The sequence below is a fragment of the Cynocephalus volans genome, chromosome 5, assembly GCF_027409185.1.
Source record: "Cynocephalus volans isolate mCynVol1 chromosome 5, mCynVol1.pri, whole genome shotgun sequence".
Lineage (NCBI taxonomy): Eukaryota > Metazoa > Chordata > Mammalia > Dermoptera > Cynocephalidae > Cynocephalus > Cynocephalus volans.
Window position 1 is genome coordinate 156,822,372 of NC_084464.1, and position 17,030 is coordinate 156,839,401.

The 17,030-nt window shown below is 39.9% G+C and overlaps 1 protein-coding gene across 2 annotated transcripts in view; it reads right to left on the reverse strand.

Moving 5' to 3' along the window:
* The window catches only part of EZR (ezrin), a 48,985-nt gene that overhangs the window by 22,480 nt on the left and 9,475 nt on the right, over window positions 1–17,030 (reverse strand). Inside the window, exon 3 of one of the 2 annotated variants that reach the window (XM_063096885.1) lies at window positions 2,476–2,559. In XM_063096885.1, the coding sequence (XP_062952955.1) occupies window positions 2,476–2,559 (84 nt within the window). Of the gene's footprint in view, window positions 1–2,475; window positions 2,560–17,030 lie in introns of those variants that run through there. The other variant, XM_063096886.1, reaches the window with a different exon arrangement.

Below are 17,030 nucleotides of genomic sequence, written 5' to 3' on the forward strand. Positions count from 1 at the left end.
CAATTCACCTCCAAAGTCTCTTTCAACCTATTCCATTCAAGACCATATTTTAGTAATGGGAAAAAGTCTGGCCCATGAATGAGCTTCCATCAGAAACTTCCCTGTAACTATGATCTAGTTTTTCCACTTATTCTAGAACTTCCATCTCTGCTTTAAAAAATTTTTTGCTTGTGGAGGCCCCACTACTCACAGGTAAGGACTCTGGTGCCAGGGAGGGTGACAACGGGCATACTGGCTGGAGGCGGAGCCAACAGTGGAAGCCAGGGCCCTGCCCAGGTCCATGGTCTAAGTACCATGCCACACAGGGCTTAGCTGGCTCCATTTGACTTACTTCAGGATTATCTTTCAGGAGAAACCTTTAGATTTTCATCCTAAGTCCAGTCAGAGCAGTAAATACCTTTCTTTCTGGGTAAGGCAGAGCCCGAGAACGAGCTCAGCGCAGCAGTGGAGGGAGTCAAGATGACCAGCCGCGTGACCACGACCACCTGCAGGCATCAACGGGCACGCCCTGGCAGGTGCGCTTGGCTGCACACAGCCGGCCCAGCACTACTGGGTGCTCCCTTTTGGGGATGAGAGGGAGATATGACTGAGCACGAGGAGTCCCCTGTAGCCTCTAAATGTCCTAAAATTCTACCTCCCAGTTTCCCAGTCACCACCCAAATTTCCAGGTCTGGTGCTCAGATGCAGAGTATCACGTCTACCAGTGGGGCCTCCCAGAAGAGCAAGCTATGGTGCAAGTGACTAGTAACTCCCATCTGGTCCTCCTCCACTGCTGGATCCCTGCCCCACAGCAGAATTTACTTAGCCCAGAAAAGCAGACCCTGCTCTCTCTAGAACTTGGAACGGCCCCATAGAAAAGTTATTCCAGTCTTCATCGTGGCTCTCTCTTGTCAGAACTTGGCCATGCACCTTCAGGTGTCACGGGGAGATACACAGGAACAAGGCTGTATTCTGTGTTGCCCCTCTCAAGAAAAAAGTCTTTACCAACACCTGAATGAGCTCATGGATGCTGGGGGTGAGGTGAGGTGGGGTGGGCCTTCCAGGGCCTGAGTTACTGGCCAGCACCGTGAGGGCACCTCTGGCCCATGGAGTTCACTAAAAGTCAGGAGGAGGGGAGGGAAGGAGGAGGACTGTGTTTGCTAATGCAAATTCTAAGGTGGGATCTAGTGACTCTACCTGTTTCCATCTGGAGGGGTCATTTAAAACACATCAGAAAAATTTTTTTTTTTTTACAGAAATGAGCATTCTTTACTGAGATCTGCCTACTGGAGCTGAACATCTACAGAGTTTTGTTAAGAAACAAAAGAAAACACTACAGAATATCAGAACAGAAACAAATGTGGGGGATCACAGAGCCTAATGACATTTTGAAACAGAACAAGGTGTCTGATCATCGCCAGCCTTCCCCCCTCCCCCAAATGCCACACCCACACTGCTCCTGCACACATTAGCAGAGCTGGCTTTGAACTACAGAAGAAGTTTTTAAATAAAGCAGGGGCAGCAAGCTATGGCCCATGGGCCAAATCTTGTCTGTTGTTTGTGCAGCCCACAAGCTAAGAATGGGCTTACATTTTTTAAATGGTTAAGAAAAAAAGCAACCCACATGAAAATTTTAGTATCCATATATAGTGTTATTGGAGCACAACCAGGCTGGCTCATTCACAAGTGTGAGGCGACTTTCAACCCTACAACGGCAGAGTTGAATGGTTATGACAGCCACAGTGCGGCCTGCAAGCCTAGAATACTGACTATCTGGCCCTACGAAGAAAGTTTGCTGACTTGTGACATAAAGCTGTAAAAACAATGCCAAATAATGGTTTTTGGTCAGTTCTTGACTGGCAAAAGACTGAGCCATTAAGACAAGATTGTATTTGGAACAGCTGTGATTAGGAAAAAACAAATATTTAATGAATATTAATATCACTAATAAATATTTATTAAAAGTCTTCTGATTTTAATAGGTGTTGAATTATTTTCTCTAAATCATTCATTTCTCTTTTTCATACGTGTTTGGTATGGCCATTTAGAAATTAGAAACTGCACCAACTGGGACAGTGAAGGACTGATCCACCCATCAGGTGAGATGAGTTTTCCTCCAGAGGCAGAGGAGATGGTGGGAGTACGGAGCCCCTTCTCTCACACAGGGTGTGAGACGCACAGGCCAGCAATGTCTCATACTGACTGGCACAATCTCTCTCCTCAGTCTCGGCTTCTGTGCCTGGTGACACACTGCTTCCACCTGGCTGTACATAACACCTACTAGGCATGACGTTATGTCTATTACTGAGTTTTGTAAAGCTATCATGAAATAGTACAGTATCTTCACCTTTGCAAAGATCCTTCTCTCTAGTATATGTGAGCAAACCAAGGTAATATACTTAGCCAACAAATGATTTAGATGTTGCAAAATTTTTTTCTTAGTTCTCTCAAGTTAACAGAATTTTAAAATTTTCTCTCACATTCACAGAGACCAACCTGATCAAAAAGCTGTTTTCCAGTTGTATTCGGCTGGATGGCAAACTCCAGCTCTGCATCCATGGTGGTAACTCGGACATTGATCTGAAAAACAGAACAAAAGAAAATTATTCTTAGCTGAGTACCCTTCTCTTGATAACCTCATGAGCCTTTCCCATAAACGCAAAGCTAGTTAGCAGCGTGGCCACAGCATGCTTCCTCTTAGACATGTGCGCTTGTACCGGTCACAAAACATACACACACACTCTGTGACTGTGGGACAACTGATGGAAGTTAAAAAAAAAAAAAAAAAAAAACCCACAAAACTTATTCAAGGTAGTTTTAAAATTTATCATTTAAGAAAACCCAGATTTATAAAGCATATGGAAAGACACTCAAATCTGGGTACTTTTATATCATTGTACCAAAGGAAAATAACAGAGCCACACAGCAATTTATAGTTGCTTAAAATTAAGAAATGTGTGCTTCTCACCATTTTTTAAGAGAAATATGTAGAAGCTGAAGAGTCATCTATCCTGGATTCTTCCTAACACAGCTGAAAAGGTACTGAGGACACAGACTAACATGAACTGTGCCAAAATTTAGCTGACGGAGGTCTAAGTGTCCAGCCAGGGCACCATGGCACACATTACTTCCTACTTCAGAAACAGAAGTTAAGTCTTTATGAAACATTTTCTTGTGATTAAGAGATACTCTGACACACATCGTAGGCCTTAAAGGCTCTCTGACTGATACTACTAGGATCGAGAAATGAGACATAATTTGAGGTGTTTTTATTTTTTATTTTATTTATTTATTTATTTATTTTTATTAAGTTTTATTTTGTCGATATACATTGTGGCTGATTATTGCTCCCCATCACCAAAACCTCCCTCCCCCCCAACAATGTCCTTTCTGTTTGCTTGTCGTATCAACTTCAAGTAGTTGTGGTTGTTATATCTTCTCCCCCCCCCGTTTGTGTGTGTGTGTGTGTGTGTGAATTTATATATTAATTTTTAGCTCCCACCAATAAGTGAGAACATGTGGTATTTCTAATTTGAGGTGTTTTTAAAAAAAGTTTTTTCCCCAATCCCAAATCCACAAGTTGAAGAACTGAAGTTTATTGAGAAGCAAGATTAGACATGTTTCAAAGTCTTTAATCATATTAAAATATAAAAACCTAGGTTTCTTTCATTTCCTGCTGGTAGTAGTTTTTTGTTTTTGTTTTTGTTTTTTTAAGTCACAAAATGGCTGTCATAAAGAAGAAAATAAAGCAAGTATCTCTCTCAATTATGGTTCCAAAGGCACATAGCAGAGATGGAAAAACCCCAGCTCAAGATTCAAAAATTCCAATAACAAATGCAGCTCCAAATTACATACACAGAAGCCAACAATGACATATCACACTCGAAATTCAAATGAGGGGAGAGGGGGGCTGACCAGTGTCCTGGATATGCTTTTCTTTCTCTACTACTTACTGATTCAGAAACTGAACCAACAAATAGTTAGGGCTGAAAACCACTACCTGGTTCAGACAATATAAAAGGCTAGAATCCATGAATAGGAGATTTCAGACTCTAAATTCTAAATCTTGATCACTCCTAAATTTGAAGACAGTGAGGAAACGTCATCTCCTGAGACCAGAACTAATAATTAACATTAAAAAAGTGATTAACCATTTGCAAACAGATTAATAGGAATTTAGAATAAATTATTTTAAGGTTCTAAATCAGGTTCATAGCAGACTCAAAGTTCACACAACTCTTTGAAAAAGCAGGTAACTAGTAAAATGAATACTTTTACTGAGGATGACTGTAACAACCCAGTAGCATGTAAAAGTGAACTTCTTTAAAATAAGCTTATTGACAAGGTCTGCATAAATGGATAAATCTGTGAGCCTCCCATCATAAGGTCTTAAAGTGAACACCAGCAGCTCCACCACAAGTCATTTTGCCAAGTTTTAGTTGGTCTGATCTTTCCACAAAATTCTTTACATATGCTCTAACACCCATGGGAAATAATGATGTAGGATACATGAACTTCAAACAAAGATAGCAAGATCAGGTAGTTTTTCTGGTACTACAGTAATAAATAAAATTAGGACCAACAATAAAGAAGCAGATAGGCTTTCCCTCCACTGGCCTGGTCAAAAGGATTACTCCTACTCTCAGTTTTGATTTGGGGACACATCAGAATTTTTCTTACTAAAATTTAAGAAACTCCTCTAAAATTACAAAATTAAGTTAATGTATATATATTCATATACAGCTCATGCTCTACAATCTTTACATAGAGGTTGAGGTGGGAGTTCTCATGGAATCTAAATGACAGGTGGATAAACACTATGTTAATGATCAACGGCCAAGATATTTTCAGTTAATGGTTGTGTGGGATACCTGATTGGTCATTACCCCACTAGTGTTTCCCACTGGGGATGCTACTGGCATTCTGGCCAGCACAAGTATTCATTCTGTAAGACTATCCCAAGCACTGCAGAATGTTTAGCATCCCTGAGCACATTACTAAACACAGATATCTCCAATCATTGGAACATCTAAAAGCACATGCCCTCACACCCCACATTTCCAAATGCTCTGTGGGGGAAGGGAGGGGCTCCTCACCAGATTAAAGAGCACAGCATGGCACTACCTAAATCTATGGCATAATTAAACAGTTCCATGTTTAGAAAGAGTGTTGAGATTATTTTCAGTTTTATAAATCTTTAACAATGTGCTGCAATGCAGCATAAACTTTCAAAGTTTGAAGCGAGACATTTGCTCAGATGACACCACCAGATACATATTACAGTCTACTTATCCAGGGGCTTGAAAGAAACGAGCCCTTAGCAATAAAGGAAACACCTAAATCCTACCTCTCCTTTTTATTATCTTGGTGTTAGGCTGCATTGGTAAGCAACTGTTTTTAGTGGACTCACCATCTGTGGATGCAAGCTGGTGCTTATATCTGGAACAGTGCCACCGAAATAAAGCAGGGTTGTACGGTTCTGATACACATGGGGCTGATCCCACAAAATCCAAACCACATGCAAAGACTGGAAAAAGGAGCGCATGTTCTGCAATTTTCATTGTCTTGCTAATTCCCCCTAGAGCACACACTTTTATCAAGGGCTATATTCACCGAAGGCAGCAAAATCACATGTGTGGTATGGGTATGTGTCTATGGTACGCAGTCAGTCATTTAAAATCCACCCAGAAAGGGCATATTTATCTCAGGCTTGCCAAAACACTAAACACCTTTTTAACACCCTGCTTCGTTTGGGGGTGGTGGTGGTGATTAAGGTTTGGGGGTGGTGGTGGTGATTAAGGTTTAATCTTGTTCGTATACCTTCCCCCCGCCCCAATCATGTGGTGCATGGCATGGATGACAACTTAATTCATGTCCTCCAAATGCTACTCCACTTGAAGCTGAAACGTGAAGTCACATTTAGAGTTCTAAAATGTTAAAACACTTAAGGAACTAGACACAATCATATCTACTATTTATGATAAAAATTTACAAGTAAATTCAGATATGGGGGTTAAGTAGCACTCTACAGATTACAAATAATGGGGTCTTTCTACAGCTACATACTGTTGGAATTTTAGAATAAGACGACTTATCCTGGATACAAATCAGGAAAACTTGGTATTGAAGATGAGTGAACCTCTCTAAAAAGTGAGGTTCCAATGAATATATGTGTATTTTTCACACCGACCATATTTAGGAAAATCTTTCCTCTTTTTTGCCCCAGATAGTAGCCTAGCTCCATAGGTGAGCAGTGTTTTCATTTCAGTAGGAAAGGCAAGTTTCTAATCCATTACTAGACATCAATATATGCTTCTGGTCTATTTTTTTTTTTTTTAAAGAGAAATGCCTATAAGACCAGAAATGAACTTAATTTTTTATATATATACGTATATAAATACGTATATATATATACGTATATATATATATACGTATATATATACGTATATATATACATATATATATACATATATACATATATATATACATATACATATACATAAATAAAAGAACAAAACTGGTCAATAAAACTTTAAGCAAAACTCAGCATTTTTTTTTTTTTTAAATGGAAAATGTCTAGGGTTTCTCAGGTATTTGCACCAGGTCACTTGACTAAATAAAGCATATTATTTAACACATAAACCTAAAGCATTTTATTCAACACAAAAACCTATCTTTGCCTTAGTTAATCAAGTTATTGAAAGTCTAATTGTAATACTGTCTCTTCCCTCTCTTTGCTTAATCTACTCTAAAAAATTCTGTTTGCTGTTCTTATCATGGGTTAGCTCAACTCAAACTTACCATACCACACATTGAATCCTAATAGCTCTACTCGAACGTTCCCTGGCCACAGGCTACAGGCTTGAGCCCTGCCAGAGAACCTTACACACCCTTAGAGCTCACTTCATCTACAGACACCAGTCAAGTGCCTGGAGATACCCAGCTCAGAGGACAGTGAGACCTTCCTTGCCCCTGAGTGGCTTACAAATTAACGAGGACGGGTGTGCCTCAAACAGCCACCACATACCACAAGCGTCCAAACTACACACATCATTAGGATCCCCAGAGAAGCTTTTCAAACACTGGAGTTTTGGTGTAGGCCAGGAATCTGTATTTCTGAAAGTCACTCAGACAAGCCAAATGCGGGGATCACTGGGAGCCAGAAGGCCTGGGGTTGAGAACAGGCTGTAACCTACTGAGGACCCAAGCAGATGACTCCTGACTCTGGGCCTCAGGCACCTGATGTGCAGAAAGTGTGAACTTGACAGCCTGAGGCCCTATCCAGCTCTCAAATGCTAGGTGGCAAGTCCAGAGGCCCAGGTGTGCTGAGGTGAGTGTTATCCGACAGCTGGAGCTGAGACCCCCAGCGGGAAAGGCCTCCTCTTAGGGGGGACGCATGCAGAAAAAATGGAATGTCCAACGAGCACTGCCTGACCACTAGGAGAAAGAACTCACTAGAACTATTAAAGGCCAGTCAGTTGACTGTTTTCTCGCACCTGCTCTCACTTTTCCAGAAGGGAACTGAACTTTCCAGGCAGACACACGGCAGCACAGGTTTTACTGCTCCAATGCAACTGACGTTAGAGGTGTGAAACCCCAATCTTTTTCTTTTTCTTTTTTTTTTTTTTTTTTTAAGTGAACTCACTAACAATTCACCATATTAAAGCATATAAATCCCAGGTCCCCTCTGCTCATTCCCTCAAGCAGCTGAGCAGCTGTAAACACAGACAGGCCTGGCAGCAGGGTGGGGGCCCAGGATTCTTGCCAATTCCTGCTCCTCACCCCTTCCCCCATCATTTGTAAAATGAAAAAGCTGGAAATGATTTTATCTTTGAGGGATCTTCCAACTCCAACATCCTATAACTTAAAAATCATCTTGTGTGGCTTCTGACACCATCCTAAGCCAGGGGCTGTGTAGTTCTCTAGAAAATTATTTGAACTTTAAAGGGAAAGACACAAGATGGGGATATATGGGGGGAGGGGGCATGGTGACAGGATTTTGAGGTCACATAAGTATGGAGTGGTTAAGTTAGGGTTTTCTGTTTCCTTTTTTCCTTATTTAGCTAAAAGGCTTGAGTGTCTCAAAAGCCTTTTTTAAAAAAGAAAAAAAAAAAAAAAAAAGCAAACAAATCCCAGGATGATGCTTCCCAGACAGCTCAGGCCATAGAGCTTTTTCCACAGAGCATCCTAAAGAACCACCATTTTTCAGTATACACTTTCGAAAACATGATTTGTGAGTCTTTCCAGTCTAATTCTATCAAAAGTCTTCTGAGAGTCTGAGGAATGAAAAAAAGATACTGAGTTGACAATTAAATATTGTATCTTACTTCTAATCCAGGGATAATTGCTGAATTTTGGACTGTCAAATTATCTTCCAGTTCTTTCCCTCATGTTGGAAAATAAATCTAGTTATGAAATTGTCCCCTTAGGAAGCACCCATTTCCTCCTGAAATGCTTTATTGTGGTTTAGGATTACCTCTATAATCAACACTTTTTACAGAATAAATTCAAACTGTAAGAAAAGCCAAAGACAGGAGGGAAAAGTCCAACATAAATTCCTCCACACGTTACAGGCAAGCAACCATTTGAATATTCTTAGACAAAGAAACCAGATTTAATTTTACTAGCCAGAACACTACAGGAAAAAGTTTGCAGCGATTTTCTTATGTACTCAACAATCAGGAAAACGATTTAAAATAGAAAGAGAAATTCACACGGGAGTATTTGAATTTCAGGCAGTGAATTCAGCAATAATAGATTAATCCCTAAATTATCATATTTGCATTTACTAAAAAATTAGTCTGGGAAGAACTATCCAACCACTACCAAGATTACACTGAGAGTTTGGCCTTCCATATCATGTAAAACGTCAGCACTATTTTCCAACATTCCAGCCCTCTTCCCAAGGTGCCACTTCAGCAACTTATAACAGCTTTCAAATATTTGGACAAGACCTTTCAAATACTTAGAAATGCTCTGATAGGAAGTAGATACAGTAAACTTTCTCCCACCAAAGAGTGTATGACGAAAAAATTCTCACAACCGATAATAGATGAACTACAAAAGTGTTTTCCAATGCTATTTCAGTTCACTCAATTGAATAATTATAGAGACAATACTGTATTTTCATTTTCATGTTGCATCATTAAATATTGTTTTCTTAAAAAAATAATGGCTTTGATGAAATTTACGTTAAATACATCCATTGGAAATGTACAATTCAATGTTTTTTAGTATATGCACAGTTATGCAACCAACACTGCTATATAGTTTTAGAATATTTCATCACCTGAAAAACTCTGGGCCCATTAGCAAGTCATTCCCTATTACTCCTAATCCCTCAACTCCTGGCAACCACTATACTACTTTCTGTCTCTGAATTTGCTTATTCAGGACATTTTACATAAACAGAATTAACTACTATGTGGTCTTTTGTGACTGGCTTCTCACTTGGCACAATGTTTCCAAGCTTCATCCATGTTGGTAGCATGTGTCAGCACTTCACTCCTTTTTTATTGCCAAAAAATATTCCACTGTATTGATATATCACTTTTGTCTACCCATTCATCAGTGGATGGATATTTGGGTTGAGTATTTCATTAACGTGCTCTCTGTTCGTTGCTTTAGTGATTGCAAATGGGAGACAGCTGAAACATTATTCGGCCTAGACTATCTAAGGTCAATTTAGTAAGAATACAAATCTTTAGGAGGAAACAAACATGAAAGAAAAATGAAGGTAATTTTTTAAAAAACTAAACCTAAGCTCCAAATGAAAATATTCTATGTTCTCAGGAGGAAGGTACCAGCTGCCAAACAAACTGCTTTGAACCCAGAAGCAACATTCCGAATACCGGACTCCCAGGGTACTCCCCGCTGAAGCTTGCTGCCTCCCTCATGCTCATGGCAGAGGTGAGAACTGGCTTCCCCTAGGGCTCTCCCCCAGGCTTGGAGCGGGGACTTAGCTGCTGTTCCACACTTAACTCCAGTGACGCTGAGCACAGCCTAGCCCATACTCGATTTAATCACCAAAACAGATTACCCTTAACTGCACACTTCCTTTATGTTTCAGACTGTCTTGGATGAACACCACCCCACCCTTCATCGCTGCTGCTCAAGGAAACGTGGCAACACCAAACCTGTTCTATGAAGTCTGCTGTGAGAGGAGGCGGCCTGACCCACACCCCTTCGCACTGCAGGACTGTAATCGTTAAACTATGGCAGCTGCACCTTGTGTGCTACTCTGTGCTCCTTTCAACCTGGGGGGCTCAAACTTGAACATACAAATGAATCACCTGTAGAACTTGTTAAGACAGTTTCCCAGGCCCCAGGCCGAGATTCTGACTCAGCAAGTTGGGACAATGTCTTCCCAAGCTCACGGTGATGCAGGGCTGCAGGGCTAGGGCAAAGAGCCTATCTGCAAAAATGCAAAAAGCCATAGCTCCTTCTGCCAAGCTTAATGTACTTACTGCTACAATTTACAATCCACCATGTGAAAGCATCTTTACCAAACATCCATTCACTAGTACTAGAGGATGGGTTTTCTTGAATGAAATCCTGGGTCACAACAAATGGACCCACATTTTAGTAATTTCCCTGGATCCTGATCACCCTTTCTTATCTCACTGTCCCTAAGAACAATACGTCAGCTTAATAAATCACAGCATTAGCTCTGACATGCAGTGGTCATTTTACGCAAATGCTGGCTAACCAATAACCAACCTCTGTAAAACATTACCATCAACTTAGCAAACCTTAACCAGCCCAGCACCGAAATGCAGATATTTGAATTCAGCCAAGGCAGGCAAAGCCAGAGAGCCCCACAGGCAAGTGGATTGTTTGTGTGTCTTTTATTATTATTATTTTTTAGCCTTTCTCCCTCCACATCACCAACCCTTTTTAGGGTGTCACAGTAACAGCTAATATTTAAAAGATAACTTTGTTTCCATCTATTGTATAAAATGAATGTCTGTCTTACCATGCCATGCTGTTCCCAGTAACAATTGTTTACATAATTTTGTTCTTTATAGAAAAGTAGTTGCAATTGAAAAACTAATGATGGGGAGAGGGGAGAGTGAGGGGGGGAAAGAGGAATTGGTTAAGGGACACAAAAATCAACTACATTGTATATTGAAAAATTTAAAAAAGAGAGAGATGGAGGTAGTGGTTACAAAAGAAAATCTAATGACCACATTTTACATTGTTACGGTTTCTAGTAAGCAGACATAAGTATCCAACTTCTACTCCAGAAAAGCAGTCCAGAAACCACATTGTGCACTGTTCTTCCAAGGATAGAGAGGGCCAAAATAAGAACCACTAAGTTGCTGAAGGTATTTATCAAAATATCAAAACATTATCACACAGGGAGAAGATAAATAAAATAGAACCACGGTCCTCAAAGCATAACTGTTCATTAAATGAACTATATATGTATACATATGTATCAGTTACACTATTAACCTGACACCACACTTGGCAAAGGCATCGACACTGCTGTCAATCGAGAGCTGGCAAGCAGTGGCTCTCCTCTGAACATTTCCACCAAGCGCAGCAGCCATGTCACTGAGTGCCCAAAGCAAGGCTGGGCTAGAAGTAAGAAATTCCAGAGACATATTTAAGCTCTAGCTCTTAACACCAGATTTCAACTGTTGTCACTGACCTTTACAGATGATGGAAATAACGGTATAAATACATCTTACTACTAAATTTACCCTGAGGCCAATCTGCCGTCCAATGGATGCAGATGTATAATACCGCTACTCCTTTCTATTAAGCTCCCCATATCTTAAGTTATATCCAGTCATCATTTTATACCACCTCCTCTTTCAAGGTCAAGAAGAACATGAGAGTAAGGCAAAGAAACCTGCTTTATTAATAGGCTTAGGAAAATTTTCAGATGCCAAAGAAAGGCTGGCTATCTAGCCCCACAAATCTTGTAAAAAAAATATGTGGAAATTAGTTACAACAAAAATTGTCAAGCAATTCAATAAAATGTTCTCTGCATTGTTTTGTCTGTAGCACAACAAACCAACAAAGACATTTGGGTAGGACATGTGCAAAATTCATATTCTAATAAAATTTTTAATATAGTTATACAATGCTAGGATATATATTAGTCTCTTATTGCCTAGGTAACAGGAATAATAAAATCATCAAGTGTTAAGAGCTGACAAGGGTCTGTCACAATTCTGATTAGTCAGCACCCCTACCAAGGTCAAAGTGCTAGCCCGTGCTTCTGTTATTCCCCTAACTTTCCTAGGAATCACGGGTGAGCGGTCATGTCACTCACAGACGGAGAAATGCACCAGGTGGCAGAGTCCTGAGAACAGGCCGGTGCTAGCGGCTCTCGGAGCTCTTGGTGCTCATGATGGAGTTGCAGACACTGCCATCCCTTGTGACAGTAGAAAGGTAAACGAGCAGGAGAATTCAAGCTCGGCTACATATGGATTGATGCTGACAGTTAATAGAATGACTAAATTCCCTGTAGGTAGCATGTATCAAGAAATTACATTAACCCACCACAATGTAATACCTTCTGGATTAAAACAATCCCCATCCCCTATCCTTAACATGGGTGCAAAAAAGCATTCTTTGGTTAGTTTTACCCAGGTGCTAATTACTAATGAAAAGCAAGGTCATAACTACAGAGTTCAATGTCAAAAGGGCTAATTTCATGAAGAAAAAAAACAAGTAGCTGTAACTAAAGCTTCTCAGTTCAGTTTAAGGACAGTCCTTTAGTTTTAGGAAATGTGAGTATAAACTTTAACTTGAATTAAAAATTCAAGGACTTTGAATACAGTCCCTGTTTCAAATTTTAATTGCCAGCAAGTCTGGCAGAAAGGGAGGTTAGCCAAATCCCACCTGTTTTTGTTGTGAATTTTTTTTTTAATGATGCATTTCTGCTGATACTGCCATTCACATCTAAATGTTTACAAATGCCTTATAATTTAGTTCTGGAATACCTGTATACTTCTATACTTGACTATGACAGGTTAGGTTTTTTGTTTGTTTGAAGCATTAAAAGAACATGAGGGTACTTCAAAAGTTTGTGGAAAAATAGAATTAAAAAATTATATGAATCATTCCATGAACTTTTTGAAGTATCCTGGTGCACTGTATATCCCTCCCATGGGGAGCAAGTCTGTGTCCAGTGTCCTAGGCGCGGAATGGGGAAGGGTCTCTTGCTCTGTGATCCCCCTGACACTGCAAAGTAGGCACTGACCTCATTCTACAGAGCCAGGAGCACTTTAAGGAACTTTTGGGGTAACTTTAATTATGAAAATTAACACTACATACCCCTCGCCTCCTTTTCTAAACTGTTCTTACCACCTCTCCTCCACCACCACCACTAGGCTAAGCTTAAAACGTAAAAGCTAAATTCTTTATAGTAGACAATAACAAGGCAGAGTATTACATAGAAATCGGGTCTGGGAATTTCCAAATAACTTATGTTTCAGGTATCTACATCATGACACATTTTTATGTTATATAAATGTGTAAGTAGAAGAATTAAAATGGTGATGAGGTGTAACTATATTGTAGGGTGACTCCAAATGGGATTGCTTGGTAAGAGGTGTAAGGTAATCCTCATCTGACGACCTTTTCTTAAGGGTTGAGGAAACAGGTTTAAGCAACTTCCTCAACTTCTGGTAATCATCTGCCAAAAATATTTATATTTGTATAGCTCTAAAGTGTTAATCCTGAAGTTGTATCTTTAAATATAAATCAACGGTCTTAAGCTTTTGAGTTGAAAAGTTTGTATTTCCAAATTCCAGGGTGAAAATTATGTAAAATTTTATACATAGAAAAAGAGTTCACATCAACTAATATGTATCCCATCATTTCAAGAACATATAATAAAATCTCAAACCCTTCTAAATAGCTCCCGTTGCCTCTAAAAGCAAGCCATTTCCTGCCTCCATACCCACTTCCTGTCAGACCAAGGCTGCTTAACAAACACGAAAAGCAGACAAACCAGTCCTGTTTGTACTCATTATAATCACAGAAAATTGCAACCTCAGAGTTAGAAGGGAACTTTCTGAGCATTCACATGAAAAAGAGGATCAGTTCTCTCCACTTCAAAACCATTTGGGGACAGCTTGTGCTGGGTCGTCCTCACTGTTCACAGGCTGAGGCGCTGCTTCTGCAAGGCAGAAAGACGCTGCCATCCACAGGCCTGGCCTGGCCGATGAAATGCTCTGCAGAGCAACCCCGGCGGGCATTTTCTGACCTGCAAATGGCTTGTGAAAATAATGCTCCTGATACCTATTCACTGTTAATTCGTAAGATCCTCTTTTTTTGTGAGTGTGTGAACCAACTTCTTCTAACACTGGAAGGGACATACTTTGTGTATATAAATTTAACATAGGAACTAAACTAAAATTCTTAAGACACCACTTTACACAGGAAAGGGGAAAGAAATAATCAAAGGACATTATATCCTGCAAAAAACACTGTACTTTCTAGAAACACAAATAATCTATATCCTCCTCTTCTCCATCCCAAGGCAGACAAAACAAATTCTCACTCAAGGTCACTTTCTCTTTATCTAACAAACTTTTAAAGTCCTGATTCTGTAACATGTGATTCCAGTTTTACTAGGTGTGTCCCATGTACTTCAGCACCAATTTAGTTGCCGGAAATGTGAAGTTAATCACACACACAAGCTTAGGATCCTATAAAAGACAAAAAGTAAGGGGCAAGGCCAAGATGGCTGTTACCTGCTACAATGGTTTTTAATTAGAATGCACTACTTTCTTTGTAAATTTAGAAGTCTGTGAAGAGATTTTCCTTTCCAATCTGGGGGAATTATGGGAAGCCTAGGAAACAATGAAAATGTTAAAACAACATAATTCCTTTGCTAATCTGTGTTTTAGGGGGGCATGTAAAACAAACCATAATTGAATCTTTTGTGATTTCAGAGATAGACCTTTGCCTCTAGTTAATCACACAAGCAGTAATATTTTTCAACCTTACAGAATATTTCTTCTATAAGGAGCTTAGACTAGACAAGATTTGAATTTGCCTAAGAAGTCTTTATCTTTGCCATTTATCAAAAATAGAGTGTAAGACCCCAACAGCTTTATTTTTTAAAAATCCAAACTAAAGCAGCAACCTTACAAAATTGTCTTGAACAAGCAAACTCCAGTAAAACTTCTTATACTTTTAAACCACCCTGTATTTCTGAAATTCTACTAAGTTAAAAAAAAGAACTCTTCAATTTATACTTTGTCACAATCAAGTATGTTAAATACTGAATGGAATTATAATTACATATGTAATTACCTGATTGGGAGCACTTCACAACTCTGGCACCCTCTCCAGCTTCAGGGTCTGCTGTGTTTCCTTCCCCCACCCCCCTACCACTGGCCCTCACCCCCACGGCCCCAGTACTCAGAGTGTACACTGATCTCTTAAAATGGCTGCATAAAATCCCACTCAGTAGATGTCCTGTATTTAATCATGTTCATTTCCAATTTTCAAGTCTGAGAAAGTAGCTATTGAGACAATGACTTGTTCCCAGTTGGGTCTCAGCACTCCCCGCTTCCTGCACCCCTCCAAAAACCTCTGGAGTACTGAGTAATAGTGAAACTAGCTGGAAACAGTTCTGTGTGTTTCCAAGTCAACTGCAATTTTGACTACAGACCTCCTTAAAAACGTGTGTGGAGGGCGAGATGGCCCGGGAAGGATCAAATCAGCTACTCTTTTGATCCAGAACACCAAGTTCTCCCAAGACACTGTGATGACGGCTCAGTGGGGGACGTGGGGGACATGGGGGATGTGAGGGACAGGCTCCCCGGACCAGGGAGGTCCCCTCTCGATGGGCTCTTCCCACCAGAAGACTATTTCATGATGAGCAAAAGTGAAGCATTTCTTGCTTTCTACCCCTACAACATGCTCTTAAGAAGCTAACTTCCTATTATGGAAAATGGGAAACATTTGCAAAAACAGACAGAATAAATCGTAAAATGAGCCCCATGTGCTCTTCTTCTGGCTTCAACACCATTAACTTCCTAGCATCCTTCTTTCATCTACTCTTTCTACTAGTATTAAGAATTTTTTTGCTAGCATATTTTAAGGTCATCATATATCATTTCACTTGTAAAAACTTCAGTATGTACCTCTAAAGGACTTTAAAATAGATATAACTACAATATCACTATCCTATCCAACATAATGAAAAACAATTCCTGAATGTTTAAAATTCAGTCAATATTCAATTTCTCCCATTGTTTCAAAAATATATTTCTTACAGTTGATTTGTTCAAACACATAATGTATTTTGTAGCCTTGTTATCACACTGTATTTCACATTGCCCTGTTTGGCCAGGTTCTTATTAAAACCTCCAGTTTCCTAAGTCTCACCCAAACAGCAATGATTTATGTAAGCAAAGACTTCAACATCCCAGAAACAACACCCTTAAAAAATTATTTAACTGAGGCAACAAAACATCTTAACAAGAATACTGTACCAATATATACAATAACATATTTCATAGAGAGTGAGTCCAGTCTAACATTTATGCTCTAAGCTTTTACCAAGTGACCTATGATTCAATTTTCTCTTTAAAAACATAAGGAACAAGTCTGGCTGGTTAACTCACTTGGGAGAGTGTGGTGCTGGTAACACCAAGGTCAAGGGTTCCGATCCCCATACCTGCCAGCCACCAAAAATGTAAACAAATAAATAAGGGACAAGGCTGGATCTCCCTCCAAGACGTGTTTTACAAGAAATCTATAGATGCAGCAATGGTGAATAGGCAGATATTATCAAAACAAGCAACTTTCCTCAACCACGGCCCCTGAGACATGATGGAAGAATATGATGGAAGAAGCTCAGCAGGTGTGGCAGACGATGACGTGCCTATCACCAAGCCTACCTGAAAACAAGTTTTGGAGAAAGATCATAGTGGCTCACTGCCCAACGCCAAGAGTGATTTACCGGAAAACAAAAAACCAACAAAAACACATCATGCTCTGCCCACTCAGAAGACACTTTGCCCGGGGCCGGACCAGGGCTCACTCAGGAGAGTGCGGTGCTGATAACACCAAGG